Raw genomic sequence first — 14746 nt, 5'->3', positions numbered from 1 at the left:
ACCTCATGCTAAAGATAAATTCCACAATGGATCACTAAATATGTCATTTAAGACAGTTTTAATATATAAATGGTCGTGTTTTGAGATATTATTATATTGTGTATAAAAAGCGGTCAAGGCAGTAGCCTAGTCCAAATATTTCAGTTCAGTGTAGTTCTAAATAGGTGTTGATGTTGGCCTGAAACAGCAACACAGGATTAGCTTTTCATGAAATGAAATTCAGTGAGAGCAGGGGATTAGCTTTTCATGAAATTAAGTTCACTGAAAGTGGTGGATTTGGGTGTGTTTTAGGTGTGCTGTGAAGCAGATTTATTTAGAAAGAGAGACTGTATTTAGAAGTGTATACCTATTCATTTAATGCTACGGGATAGTCTACTCGTGTTTAAATTAAAGTAAATTGAACTAAAAATATATATTATGTTGCCCAATCTATTTTTTAACATCAATCGAACCAGGATTCTCCTCGCTTGAAATGGTAAAATAGCGACCTCTATTGTCCAATAATAGCATCATATGGATTGTGTATAATATGAACATATGTATTTCAGTTCAAACATTGAAGTAAAGTATTAAAATGTTTATTCCAATTTTGTATGATCCCGCTAGGCTTATGTGAGGCAGTTCTTATACTGAATAAAGTGTTGACAGTTAAGTTTGTTGTCGTGGTCAGAAATGCTGCTAAAATTAGGATACAGTTCCACTTTCATATTTCCTTTTCTGAATGCTGATCTTGCAAGCCAGGTTTTTTCTTTTTTAAACAGCATTTATTAATTATGCATTAAGACAGTAAAGGGGGGTAGGGGGGTTACCTCAAGGTCATCCCTAAGAAGTCATTACAAACTAAGCAAGCCCATTTAAAAACAGTTTGTCATAGAAAGGCCAGAAAAACAAATCATTTCCCGTTAAAATACAAGATGGAAGTCTCCCAAGGACAATTAGGTATAGCTGGGTGGGATCCACATGCGCTGGATTTAGTAAAGGGAATAACATAAGGGAGGAAAGACCAAAGTGTTGATCCCATTCGATTTTAAACGTAAAGGAGAGGGTGTCAGCGAATGCGTCGTCCATCAGAGCATTGAATCCTGTCTTCAACTCAGTAGCCACCTGTAAGGGAACATCACAACACGTTATGCATGGTAAATAGACTGCATTTATTCTTGCGCTTTTCTAACCAGTAGCCGCTCAAAGGAGAAGCCCCTGACTGCAGCCCGCAGACGGAGCCCACATGGAGGGGGCGGGCACTCAGCCCACATGGAGGGGGCCGGCCCTCCGCCCACATGGAGGGGGCGGGCACTCAGTCCACATGGAGGGGGCCGGCACTCCGCCCACATGGAGGGGGCGGATACTCATGCTGCGTTCGAGTATTCTCTGCGAACCGACTCGGATCTCGGATCTGACGCCACGCCCGTCCACATCGAGGGGGCGGCCACTCAGTTCACATTGAGGACTGGTCAAACAGCATGTGCAGCATCTGATCCCGTTTCTGACCTGAAATTAGCTGAAATGTACCTGAAATTACCTGAAATTAGAGTGTGCCCGCCCGAGCTAGTGATGCCTAAAACATGCAAGTAAGTGAGACTGTCAAAATGCCTATATTTAGTAATATTCATGCAATTATGTATTATGTCTTGTTAACTACTTAATCGTCTTTTAAGTTTTAGTTACACCTAGCATGTTCGCCCCAACATGCTAGGTCAATTTTCAGCATCATAAGGTTGAGTGATATAGTCATGTCATACACCGTTTGAAAGCTTAGAATCTGTCAACCAATGTCAACCATTTGGTGGAATAAATATGTTTAGTGAATATAGATCAAATATATCCTAGTGTCTTGGGTCAAAATAGCCCCCCTCACCCTCCTCCTCCCTTGGTCCATTCTAACTTTATCGTAGTTGTGGATATCCTTAGCAATGAGTTGATACTTCATGTTGGGTCTTGAAATGTTCATAAGCGTCCACAGAAATCGAATATCAATATTATTTTAGTCTAATTACATTGTGTATATGCACAAGCCATCTTATACAAAGCAGCCGAAAAATAGAAAACCGAAACGCTGCAATGTTTTTTTGTAGAAAACTGCTTTTATGTTTATACTGGTTTTCTTTGACTTTTAGAGACACGTCAGTGTAATTGTGAATGGCGAGAGCCCTGAAATACAGCTGGACAGCAGCGGTCTACATCACTGCCCCTTCTGCAGATACAAAGGGTCAAAATGTGATATCGACCATCACATTAAATGCCATGCCTCGGTTAAATACAGAGGTACATTTTCTTATTTTTTTATTATTATTATTTATATTATTATTGTTATTATATATTTGTATGTATGTAATGTATGCCGTTTACTCACCAAGGTCTGCAGAGGAGCTTTCAGGAAGCAGGAAGAGAAGACGGGAGGAAAAAAAAGCTACAGGTACGTGTCATATACTGTAATGTGTGATGTTGTCTTAGAGCAATTGTGAAAGACTATAGTCTTACCACCCTCCCACCACTAATACATTTCAGGATAAAGATCTCTGCACAAAAAGGGCTAGAGTTGCTCCAACAGCATCCAGCTCTGAAGGATCAGGTCATGTATAGACTGTTAATCCAGGTGAATCCATGTAGGCCTGCACATATTCAGAGTGTTTGTGAGATATGATTGATTCTATTAGGCTTCTACTTCCAAATTAAGTTGTACACATATCTCCATCAATATACAAGTTATAGCCTACTCCATGGCTGATCTATTGCGCATACTAGGGCCTACTTTTATTATTCCATTGTATTGGCCTACTCAACATTACAGACAACAATCTGTTTTATTTCCAGACAAAACTGAAGACCAGAAACTGGAACCTGGGAACCTGGTATATAATATGTGTGTAATGTTGGAGGTTGTTTGTATAGCCAGATGAAATAGTCTGATGACTAGTTGAATAGTGTTTTTTATCACTGAAAACTCATCAGTAGTAGTAGCCTTTGTTTGCATACCATTTTGTGGTTTTGGGAGGGTAGGGTGTCAAGTACAGACACAAATAATTTTTCTTTCTTCTTCAAGGAAGATTATGTTGTCCTGAAGGACACAATTCAGGCAGCAGCATGGTGCCAGTTACAGTCCTTCAAGGACAGCGTTTCTCTCCCAGAGGTCATTGGGATGGAAGGTTGGGAGCAGATGGCAGCTTCAACACAGCGCAAATCCCATGACGGCGGGGATGAGGAAGAAACGTGGAAACCATTCCAATTCTCATTCAGATTACATACTGACTATGAACTGTTCTGTGTGGAGAGGATGGACAGGAGAAACCTGAAGGTGTTTGCCTCTTTTGAGTCAAACACCTCTCCCCCTCCCCGTCCCCCCTCCCCGTGACGCCTGCGCCACACGACTCCAATGTAGTCTGATGATGCAGCATAATGGCGGCGCTTGGCAGCTATGGCGGCGGTGACGGCGATGTCGGGCGACAGAGCGTGAAGCAAGAGTGGCATCCACCTCACTGAGGAAGGCGTCAGTGTGTTCCCCTTTTGTTGTTTGACTTTGTTTGTTCTACTCTTTATTGATTTATCTTTTATGTTTATAGTTTACAATCAATTTTTTGTAGTTGTTATTTTTTAATTGTTTTGTTGAATAAAAAGACAGTTGTTATTGCTCCTGTGATTGGTGTAACTTAATGTGCTTCACACATGTAGCTTTTCATTATGTCTATTGAGGTACATTTTTTGCCCTTAGATGTGGTCACTTCGTTATTCCTCACATTACATCTGTTAAGGTCATACCTTTGGGTCCCAGTCTTCATAGTTCCCCAAATCTTATTTTGGCTCTTACTGGGCCTGTAACTCACGGGTACAGGAGTTCGGACACGTTGCATTGTTTACAGGCAAGGGTGGATTACCGCACGGGCACACCGGGCACATGCCCAGGGGCCCAAGGGCGCCCCTAAACCAGAGCTTCTGTGTGAAGTCGCTGTTAGTAACTTTTAATGTTGCATTGTCAAAGCAATCAGTAGAGAAATACAAAAATTCAAGCGAAAACGGCAATAGTAGGGCTATTAATACTGAGTAAAAAAAAAAAAAGATCACTAGGGGGCACTATTTCACTTAGTGAATTTGAGACAGGTCACGAACAAGGCACTGTGATTTAAACATTGAGCAACGGCGAACGGTAGTAACGTGAACTCTTAAGTGGAACCTTAATAGGTCCATGAGTGGAACAGTTAAGCGAAAAAAAAAATAAACAAGAGAATATGTATTTGCAAGTCGTTTAGGCTATGCTTAACTTTATAATAGTTCCATGGTACGCAGCAAGAAAGATACCAAGTCACAATACTCCCGTACCATCTGTTTGTATAGTTTAATTAACAGCATGGGCTCCCGCTAGCTTAACATAGTATTACCGTTTCTTGCATTAACAAGAGCAGCAGAAATCTGCTCAATCGTCAGAGGTCGGAGTGCCCGCCCCCTCCATGTGGACTGAGTGCCCGCCCCCTCCATGTGGGCGGAGGGCCGGCCCCCTCCATGTGGACTGAGTGCCCGCCCCCTCCATGTGGGCTCCGTCTGCGGGCTGCAGTCAGGGGTACTTGGCTCAAAGCGCTACAATAATGCCTAACATTCACCCATTCATGCACACATTCACACAGCGACGGCGGTGTCAACCATGCCTGGTGACAGCCAGCTCGTCGGGAGCAGTCAGGGTGAGGTGTCTTGCTCAGGGACACCTCGACACTCACGCCAGGAGAAGCCGGGGATCGAACTAGCAACCTTCCGGTTACCAGCCAACACACTCTACCTCCTTAGCCACATGATGCCCGTTTGACAAAGAGGGCTTGAATCTGTTGCTCCACAGACCACCTCGTTTGATTGAACGTGATCAGCTGCCTGTTGGTGTCATATCGGTATTTTACTCACGGCACTTGTAGAGTTTATTCAGTCGTTTGATGTCGTTGCCACTCATCTTGGTGGATTGTCCGATGACTGCCTTGGAGTCAGGGATGGGGACGATGGTGGGCAGAACTCCTCTTTGCTTGGAGAACGCAAATCTACGGCAGAAGATGAACACAAAGATGAAGTAACAGACGGGCCTGGGATTATAGATTCAAATAGCATTAATGTTACACATAGGTATATTTAATACAATAAGGAGGAATAAAGCATAAAAATGCAAAAAGAAATTCTTAAATAAAAATGATATCGATATTTGGCGCCAGTGTATACATTTCCGTATCGCATGAAGAAGGGCAACCATAAATATTGACCGTTTCGATATTTTGTCCCAACCCTAATTACGTATACACATGAAGACACGCAGGCACACACACTGACCTGCTGTAGTGCATGATGGAGCTGTAGTCGTACGGAGTGCCCAGGTTGTTGGTGTTCACCTTATTGAAGTTGCTCAGTTTTCCTGTTGAGAAGGAGAGGTGTCAGGGCATGGAGCTGTGGTTTCATTATCGTTATAGACATACAATTACGGCTAACCTTCCTATAATAATTGTTAACTAATAACTTTATCTTAATGTTAACCCAAACAGTGGCTAGGGTGAGCGCACCTGGAAGGACGTTGTTGGCCTGGATTCTGACGTGTTTGTCTCTGTCGGAGCGCGACTGCTCGTGGTGGAAGCCCAGGGCGTGCAGGATCTCATGCTGGACGGTGCCGCGGGAAACACACCCACGCTGCTGGAGGGAGATAACTTGAAGTCCTCGCTGGCGGCCTATATAGGACCAGCACCTGTCACACACACAAACACAATAACAAACACACACACACACACACACACACACACACACACACACACACACACACACACACACACACACACACACACACACACACACACACACACACACACACACACACACACACGCTCACGGGCCCACACACAGAAAATAAGAACTTTGTGAATAAACAAAACATAGGAGGTGGAGTAGAATGTGTGAGTGCAGCTGTGAGAGCTTCCTACCCGGTGAAAGGATAGAAGTAGAGATAGTCCCGATGCCTCCGCCTCCAGACGAAGCGAATGCAGGAGACTCTGTGGAACTCCACCAGGCTCCGAATGATGACATTTCGCTCGGCCCTGCCTTTAGACACAGAGAGAGTGGAATCGGAGGAAGGATCAGACAGTCGTTGAACATTTCCCCATACAGCAGTGGTTCTCAAATAGTGTGTAGAAAAATCAGTGATACCAATCACAGATTAAAAAAATTATGGGGAGAAAAATAAACGAACATAACTAATGTGTGTGCGTTCTATTTGGCAGTGTAAACATAAACACTAAAAGGGTTGTTGTGCGTTTTCTCGATTTTCTATTGTCTAGCATTCAGAATTGAAAACGACCCGATAGTACCCCTAGGGGTACACTCACCCCCATTTGAGAACCACTGCCGTAAAGTATACTCAACTGTCGGCACAGTTTGCTGATGTAAATGGAAGACACACACATACCGGCCCATATTCAGCAACACATATTCAGTGACTTACTGTATTTTGGGGAGATGTAAATAGGCACATAGACATAGCCTCTGTAGCTCCTTGGCCAGGTGCAGCCCCTGGCCGTGCAGGGAGAGGCGTTCCGAGTGGACGTAGACGTCTGGGCGATGTCTCCGAATTTGATCTGCGGCCCGGTCCTCAAGCGCTCTGCAGAAACACATGTTTACATCAACCGACCGCACATCACGACGACCGGACGAGGAAGGACGACGACGAGGAGAGGACGATGAGGTTCCCTGTTTGATTCCCGTGGGGGATGGCCTTACACACACGTACCCAGTCCGGTGTTCGCAGCCTCGATGAGGTCGGAGGCACCCTGTGGGGCCTCAGTCTCGCGCTCGGAGCTATCTGAAAACACATGGAGGAGGCGTTGGCTGACATCCATTGTTTGTGGCTTTGTTAAAGGCGTGTGCGTTGTGTTCGTATGACAGAGGGAGCCGCAGACAGAGTGGTACAGAGCAGTATGGATGTCGCAGCAAGCGTGTCATGTCTACAGAGACACTCACCCAGTTCGTTGTCATCGTCCTCCCCTGTTGTGCTGTTTCTTTCGCCCTGCAAGGAAAAAACACAGAAACGTATTTTTTTTTGTGTGTGTCTGTATGTGCGTGTGTATGTGTGTGGGTGTGTGACGTGTGTGTGTGTGTGTGTGTGTGTGTGTGTGTGTGTGTGTGTGTGTGTGTGTGTGTGTGTGTGTGTGTGTGTGTGTGTGTGTGTGTGTGTGTGTGTGTGTGTGAATCTATGTCTACACACAACAATGTTCACCTCTCTGCTATTAATGAGCGAGAGGGAGACAAAAGAGGGATGGAGGTAGAGAGAGAGACAGAAAGAGAAGGAGGTAGAGAGAGAGAGACAGAGAGAGGTAGAGAGAGAGAGAGAGAGAGAGAGAGAGAGAGAGAGAGAGAGAGAGATGGAGGTAGAGAGATGGAGGTAGAGAGACAGAGACAGAGATGGAGGTAGAGAGAGAGAGAGACAGAGAGATGGAGGGAGAGAGAGAGAGAGAGAGAGAGAGACAGAGAGATGGAGGTAGAGAGATACAGAGGGAAGGATGTAGAGAGATAGACGGACAGAGACAGAGATGGAGGAAGAGAGAGAGACAAAGAGATGGGGGGCAGAGAGAGACAGAGAAACAAAGAGCATTACCGAAGCATGGGAGAAGAAAGCACTTGAAGTCAGAGAGAGGACGAGGATGAGAGTTGCGAAGGAAGTCATGATGAAATCCCTCGATCTTATCTTCTTTTTAGGTCCAAGGATCTGAACAGATTTGCTGAAATCAAAGGAAGAAAGAAGCAGATGAGCACAGCTGATGTGTCAGTGTCCCCCATGTGCGAGGGGGGGACAGCAAGATAAGCATTTCCCCTTACCTCTTCAGGAGAGTTGAAGGCTGTACACAAAAGCGTCTTGCCCTCTTCTTTTATAGACGCCATGGGTGGACCTCTGATGTTTTTTTGGGTTTCATCTGCAAAGTCTTCCTCCATTGATTTAGTGCATGCTTGGTTGTAAGGTGACAATTAATAAATTATTGAATTTGAGCCAAAAGTGTCAAGGAAACAATCATGCATTCACACGCAAACACATACAGTACACACACACACACACACACACATTTTGGAATCCTTTGGGGCACTATGTGTGTGGGGAGCTTCAGTGAAATATGTATTACCTAACATGTTGACCAATAAAGAAGCATTGTGTTAAAATGATTAAGAGGAAAAAAGCTCTGAGCTGGGCGTTACCTCACTAAAAAAATAATTATTTCCCGATACCGGATTACCGATCAAGTGCGTGACCAATGCTAGTAACAATGCCAGTAATCAAATGTTCTCACCACCTGTCAAACCTGAAACCACGTTCCCTAACCTCCAGATGTACTTCCCCGAATTCGCCAATCTTCTGTTGCAGTCAACCACCATCCATTCTAAGTGATCTTCATCAAACACATGAAAGACAGACGTCGATCTCTTCACACGAAAGACTCCTTGAGTGTGTTATGAGGAAACAGGGGGAGCTGAAGAAAGGTCTTCTGTTCGAGGCCGGCACCACTTGAGATCCAGTCTTGTGGAAGAGTGATGTGCTAAAAAATATTGAACATATATATACTTTTACCCCTTTCAAATGCTATACTCAACTGGAGACAGACTGTACATTTGCGCCATTGTCACCCTGATGCAAGGGTGTCATAGTTAGGTTGTCATTTGGTGTGTGGTAGAGACTCGTGTTTATTTTAAAATACATTGAACTAAAAATATATACTTATTATGTAGGGTTAGTTTTTTTTTTGTTTTTTGTTTTTCTTTGGCTCAAAACAAATAAGCAGTAGCCTGACTGCTATGTTCAAGGCAGTATGTTTGTATGTTCATCGTTTAATTGAACTATAGGCTTTTTGTATCGTCCTGTTTTGATCAGTATATGCCAATGTTGTTATCAATAAAAAAACATTTGCACAAGACAAGCCGATGCACTTCACCATGTTGATAAGAGCATTAAAATGCGAAAAATTAATCGGACAAAGAAATCAAGGGATATTTAGCATAGAAAAAAATCTGCGATTAATCGAGATTACTCGCGATTAAGTTAACTATGACATTAATGTGATTAATCGCGATTACATTTTTAATCGCTTGACAGCACATACCTTCTCGCTTTCCTTGAAACGGTATGATAGTATTGTCTATTGTCCAATAATAGCACTGTATTCTCTATATAAAGTTATGGTTAGACAAAAAGATCTCAATATCTTTAGATATAGCACATTTTCTCACATTCTAAATCATGAATGTGTTGGCCCACCAAAAAAACTTCATAATCACTGAATGTATATTAATCCTGTGACTATTTTGATATACTTATATATGCATCCATCGAGGATAGATTTGTGCATATTTCTTTTCATCATCTAGGCTTAGCTGAAGCAGTTCTTAAACTGAAGAAAGTGTTGATAGTTTGTTGTTGAGGTCAGAAATGCTGCTAAAATGTGGATACAGTTTCACTTTCTTATTTTCCTTTTTGGCTGCAACGTCAACAGGTCCATCTTCTAGCATGATGGCAGTTGACTATGACATCACTGGTTTCGCTACAGACCAGTTTTGCATAGAAATACACTGTTCACACACACACACACACACACACACACACACACACACACACACACACACACACACACACACACACACACGCACACGCACACGCACACACACACACACACACACACACACTTAGGCCCAACTGCAAAAACATCAAACTCATACATACACAAATATCATATCATAATTGAACATAATCGAACAGGGTTGGTTATTGCATTTATATGCAAATGAATGTTGATCTTGCAAGCATGTTTTTTTTTTTTTTTAAAAGCATTTATTAATTAAGTCTTAAGACAGTAAAGGGGGGTGGGGGAAGGGGGGAACCTCAATGTCATCCCTACGAAGTCATTCCAAACAAAGCAAGCCCGTTAAAAACCATGAATCATTTCCCATTAGAATACAAGATGGAAGTCTTCCAAGGACAATTAGGGGGATCCATCTGCGCTGGATTTAGTAAAGGGAATAACAGAAGGGAGGGAAGACCAATGCTATAGTCCCAGCCCTTGGAAAAACCTGTTGATCCCATTAGCTTTTAAAAGTAAAGGAGAGGGTGTAAGCAAGTGCATTGTCCATCAGAGCATTGTATCCTGTCTTCAACTCACTAGTCACCTGTAAGAAAACATCATAACACGTTATGCATGGTAAATGGATTGCATTTATATTGCACTTTTCTAACCGGAGGCCACACAAAGCACTTTGTAATATTGCCTAACATACACCGACGGCGGTGTCAACCATGCATGGCAACAGATAGCTCGTCAGGAGCAGTCAGGGTGAGGTGCCTTGCTAAAAGGGTAACCTCGACACTCACACTGGGAGAAGACGGGGATCGAACTAGCGACCTTCTGGTTACCAGCCAACACGCTCTACCTCCTGAGCCAGATGCTGCTCATTAGACAGAGAAGCCTTGAATCTGTGGCTCCACCGACCACCTCGTTTGATCGATGCTGATCTGCTGCCTGTTGGTGTCATATCGGTATTTTTACTCACTGCACTGGTAGAGTTGATTGAGCCGTTCGATGTCGTTGCCACTCATCTCGGTGGCTTTTCCGATGACTGCCGTGGAGTCGGGGATGGGGACGATGGTGGGCAGAATTCCGTACTGCTTGGAGAACGCGTATCTAGGCAGAAGATGAACAAAAAGTAGCATACATGATCATACATTATAATAGCATTTGAATGGATGCACACATGGGTTCGCGCAGGCACACACACTGACCTGCCGTAGTGCATGATGGAGTTGTAGTCGTATGGGGTGCCCAGGTTGTTGGTGTCCACCTTATCGAAGTTGTGCAGGTTTTCTGTTAAGAAAGAGAGACGTGAGACCAAGTACTGTGATGTCAATATCATCATATACATACAATTATTTCTAACCTTCTCAATGACAACTAAAACATGAATGTGACTCCTAACCATCTCAATGATAACTAAAACATGAATGTGAGGGCATGGTATTGTGATGTCAATAGTATAGTATGCATACAATTACTGCTAACCGTCTCAATAATAACTTATTCAGGAATTTAAATCACGATAGTGGTAAGAGAAAAAGAAAAATGGACTTGTGATGCAATTAAGTCAATCCACATCCCACGTTCCTTCTTCCATTTCTCTTTCTGTAAAACTAAAGATTAAAAAGCTATTGCTTGGGTGAGCGAACCTGGGTTAACGTTCTTGGTCTGGATTTGGACGTGGTCGTCTCTGTCAGAGCGCGCCTGCTCGTGGTGGAAGCCCAGGGCGTGCAGGATCTCATGCTGGATCACTTCGGGGTGAACACACCCGCGCTGCTGGATGGAGATCATTTGACGTCTTCCCTGGCGACCTATATAGGACCAGCACCTGTCTCACACACACACACACACACACACACACACACACACACACACACACACACACACACACACACACACACACACACACACACACACACACACACACACACACACACACACACACAAACACACACACGCACACACAGGCACACACACAGAACATAATAACTTAATAAACAAAATAAAGCAGGTGGAGTAGAATGTGTGAGTGCAGCTGTGAGAGCTTCCTACCCGCTGGAAGGATAGATGCTGAGATAGTCCCGATGCCTCCGCCTCCAGACGAAGCGAATACAGGAGACTGAGTGGAACTCCACCAGGCTCTGAATGAGCACAGTTCGCTCCTCACTGCCTTCAGACACAAAGAGGGAATGGGATCCCAGGAAGGGTTAGAACACACACACAAACACACACACACACACATACACACACACACACACACACACACACACACACACACACACACACACACACACACACACACACAATCACACACACACACACACACGCAGGAAAGCACACAGGCACACAAATAGACAAACACACACGCACACACACAGGTGCACACACACAAACACACACACTAACAAGTACATGCACACACACACACACACACACACACACACACACACACACACACACACACACACACACACACACACACACACACACACACAGGTAAGCACAGAGGCGTGGACACACACACACACACACACACACTCACACACAAACACACACACGCACACACACACACACACAAACACACAAACAGAGGTGAATATTCAGTGACTTACTGTATCTTCTGGAGATTTGAATAGGCACGTAGACATAGCCTCTGGAGCTCTTTGGCCAGGTGCAGCCTTTGGCCGTGCAGGGAGAGGCGTTCCGAGTGGACGTCAGGCCGGTCGTCTGGGCGATGTCTCCATGTGTGATGCGTGGTCCGCTCCTCAGACGCGCTGTAGAAATACATATTTACATTAATCGACCGCACATCACGACGACCGGACGAGGAAGGAGGACGACGAGGAGAGGACGACGAGGGTCCCTGTTTGATTCCCGTGGGGATGGCCCCACACACACGTACCCAGTCCGGCGTTTGCAGCCTCGATGTATTCCGTGGCCCCCTGGGTTGCCTCAGTCTCCTCCTCGTAGCTATCTGAAACACATTGAGGAGGCGTTGTCGGCAAAGGAAAGGAAAGGAAGTTGAGTCTCCTCGTCGGCAGTGATGGTGGGTTACTATCATGATGATGATCTATAGATCATACAGACAGGGGACACCACGCCTCAGAGCAGTCCAGGTGAGGCGTCACGCTAACGGACACCTCGACACGCTAGGAGGAGCCGGGGATCGAACCAGCCGACCCGCTCTACCTCCTGGGCTACTGCCGCCCCTCCTGTCGAAATATATCGTCTCTGGCTTATTTAAAGACCTGTGGGTTGTGTTCCCCTCTACGAATCACAGAGGGAGCCACAGACAGAGCGATGCAGAGCAGTATGGGGGTCACGGCCAGTGTGTCGTTGTTCCAGAACAACTCACCAATTTCGTTTTCATCATCCTCCCCTGATGTGCTGTTTCTCTCACCCTGCAGGGGGGAAAAAGCAAATCAACACATGCAGGTTTTTGTTTTGTGTGTGTGTGTGTGCATGCGTGCGTGTGTGTGGATAGGCACAACTATGTTTACCTCTCTGAGAAAGAGGGAGAGAAAGAGCGAGCGACAGAGATAAACAGATAGATAGGGAGAGAGAGAGAGACAGAGGGATGGAGGTAGAGACTGACAGAGAGATTTTTGGAGAGAGAGAGACAGAGATGGAGGGGGAGATGGAGACAGAGACAGAGACGGAGGTAGGGAGAGAGACAGTGATGGAGGTAGAGAGAGAGACAGAGAAAGAGAAACAAAGACAGAGAGAGAAACCGATGGTGAGGGAGAGAGAGACAAAGAGATGGAGGTAGAGAGAGAGATAAAGGTAGAGAGAGGGACAGATACAGAACTGGAGGTATAGAGAGAGATGGGGGTAGAGAGAGTGACAGAGAGATGGAGGGAGAGAGAGAGACAGAGAGATGGAAGGAGAGAGAGAGACAGAGAGATTGAGGGAGAGAGAGAGACAGAGAGATGGAGGGAGAGACAGAAACAAAGACAGAGAGGGTCTTACCGAAGGAAGGCAGAAGACAGCACTTGAAGTCAGAGAGAGGACGAGGATGAGATTGACGAAGGAAACCATGATGAAATCACTCGAACTTATCTTCTCTTTCGGTCCAAGGATCTGAACAGATTCGCTGAAATCAAAAGAAGAAAGAAGCAGATGAGCACAGCTGTTGTGTCAGTGTCCCCAATGTGCGAGGGGCGGACAGCAAGATAAGGATTACCCCTTACCTCTTCAGGAGAGTCGAAGGCTGTACACAGAAGCGTCTTGCCCTCTTCTTTTATAGACGCCATGGGTGGACCTCTGATGAATTGGGTGGGTTTTCGTCTGCAAAATCCTCCTCCGTTGTATGAGTGCATGCTTGGGTGTAAGGTGACAAATGATAACGGTGTTTACTCTGAGAGAAAAGTGTCGAAACAATAGAAAATCGAAGCATAATGACCCGTCGAACCAGTACTGCTGTGCGGAGTACGCCCGTATGGAAAGGGTACACGCATGCATGCACACGCACGCACACACAAACATACATACAAATGTACGCGAGCACACAAAAAAATGCACACACACACACGCACACGCACACACACACACACACACACACACACACACACACACACACACACAGGGAGAGGGGCTCACTAGAAGAAGCGCCAGCCCCCCTACCTCCATACAGTGCTGTAGAATCCCCTTTTTGGTTCAACTTCAAAGTCTAAGTGTTTTATTTTTTCATTTGATCAGAAAAAGACGCATGGTCATTCTGTACATTAAAGAAAATGTTAACGTCATAGCCCTTCCCCGATTCAACTGTTCTCCTGTCTGCCTTTCCTTTGTTCTCCTTACATGTCCTCTGTAACAACATCAGATGGACTGGTGACAACACACCGTTGCATCATCTTGACGTGGTGGACATAACACTTGTCTTTCACTTGACGGGGTGGACATAAGGTATCCTTTGGGGCATTCCTCTATGTAAAGGCAGCTTAAGGGAAATATGCATTATCTAACATGGTGACAAAATAAGCTCATTAAGAAGCATTGTGTTGAAGAGGTTAAAAGATCTGAAAAAAAGAGTTTAAACTTTGAATTTGTCTCTGAAAATATGACCCCCCAAAATATCACAGCATAGCTCACAGCTTTTCATAAAAACCTTTGTAGACAACCTTTCATGAGGGAGATTCTGAGTTAAAAAACCGAAAGCCTTCCGTCCACCCAAGATGCTGTAAAACGTCCCC

At 44.8% G+C, this 14746-nt stretch overlaps 2 protein-coding genes and 1 long non-coding RNA gene across 7 annotated transcripts; 1 reads left to right on the top strand and 2 right to left on the bottom strand.

Moving 5' to 3' along the window:
- Window positions 1-570: 570 nt before the first annotated feature.
- On the bottom strand, window positions 571-8752 carry LOC115559105 (low choriolytic enzyme). 2 transcript variants are annotated; one of them, XM_030377779.1, is made up of 10 exons: window positions 7822-8752; window positions 7601-7724; window positions 6967-7012; window positions 6737-6808; window positions 6452-6607; window positions 5934-6051; window positions 5523-5701; window positions 5296-5377; window positions 4882-5012; window positions 571-1104 (listed from the first exon to the last, which is right to left on the bottom strand). In XM_030377779.1, exons 2-10 carry the CDS (start codon window positions 7667-7669, stop codon window positions 1094-1096), a joined length of 864 nt encoding a protein of 287 aa, XP_030233639.1. In that variant the 5' UTR covers window positions 7670-7724; window positions 7822-8752; the 3' UTR covers window positions 571-1093. The 2 variants fall into 2 exon arrangements, with proteins under 2 accessions (XP_030233639.1, XP_030233640.1); XM_030377780.1 differs by having other exon boundaries at window positions 7601-8752.
- Window positions 1283-3098, top strand: LOC115559106 (uncharacterized). 4 transcript variants are annotated; one of them, XR_003979422.1, is made up of 6 exons: window positions 1283-1568; window positions 2115-2262; window positions 2355-2413; window positions 2506-2593; window positions 2812-2849; window positions 3041-3056. It is a non-coding gene; the product is annotated as an uncharacterized LOC115559106 (long non-coding RNA). The 4 variants fall into 4 exon arrangements; XR_003979423.1 differs by lacking the exon at window positions 2812-2849 and having other exon boundaries at window positions 3041-3098; XR_003979421.1 differs by lacking the exon at window positions 3041-3056 and having other exon boundaries at window positions 2812-3023.
- Window positions 8753-9056: 304 nt separating the features above from the next.
- On the bottom strand, window positions 9057-13862 carry LOC115559104 (low choriolytic enzyme). Its single transcript, XM_030377778.1, has 10 exons — window positions 13745-13862; window positions 13524-13647; window positions 12910-12955; window positions 12457-12528; window positions 12167-12328; window positions 11607-11724; window positions 11204-11382; window positions 10763-10844; window positions 10534-10664; window positions 9057-10152 (listed from the first exon to the last, which is right to left on the bottom strand). The coding sequence occupies exons 2-10, from the start codon at window positions 13590-13592 to the stop codon at window positions 10145-10147; spliced, it is 867 nt and encodes a 288-aa protein (XP_030233638.1). The 5' UTR covers window positions 13593-13647; window positions 13745-13862; the 3' UTR covers window positions 9057-10144.
- Between the last annotated feature and the right edge of the window lie 884 nt (window positions 13863-14746).

This window comes from Gadus morhua, chromosome 14, assembly GCF_902167405.1.
Source record: "Gadus morhua chromosome 14, gadMor3.0, whole genome shotgun sequence".
Classification (NCBI taxonomy): Eukaryota; Metazoa; Chordata; class Actinopteri; order Gadiformes; family Gadidae; genus Gadus; species Gadus morhua.
This window is presented reverse-complemented; position numbering and strand designations above follow the sequence as displayed.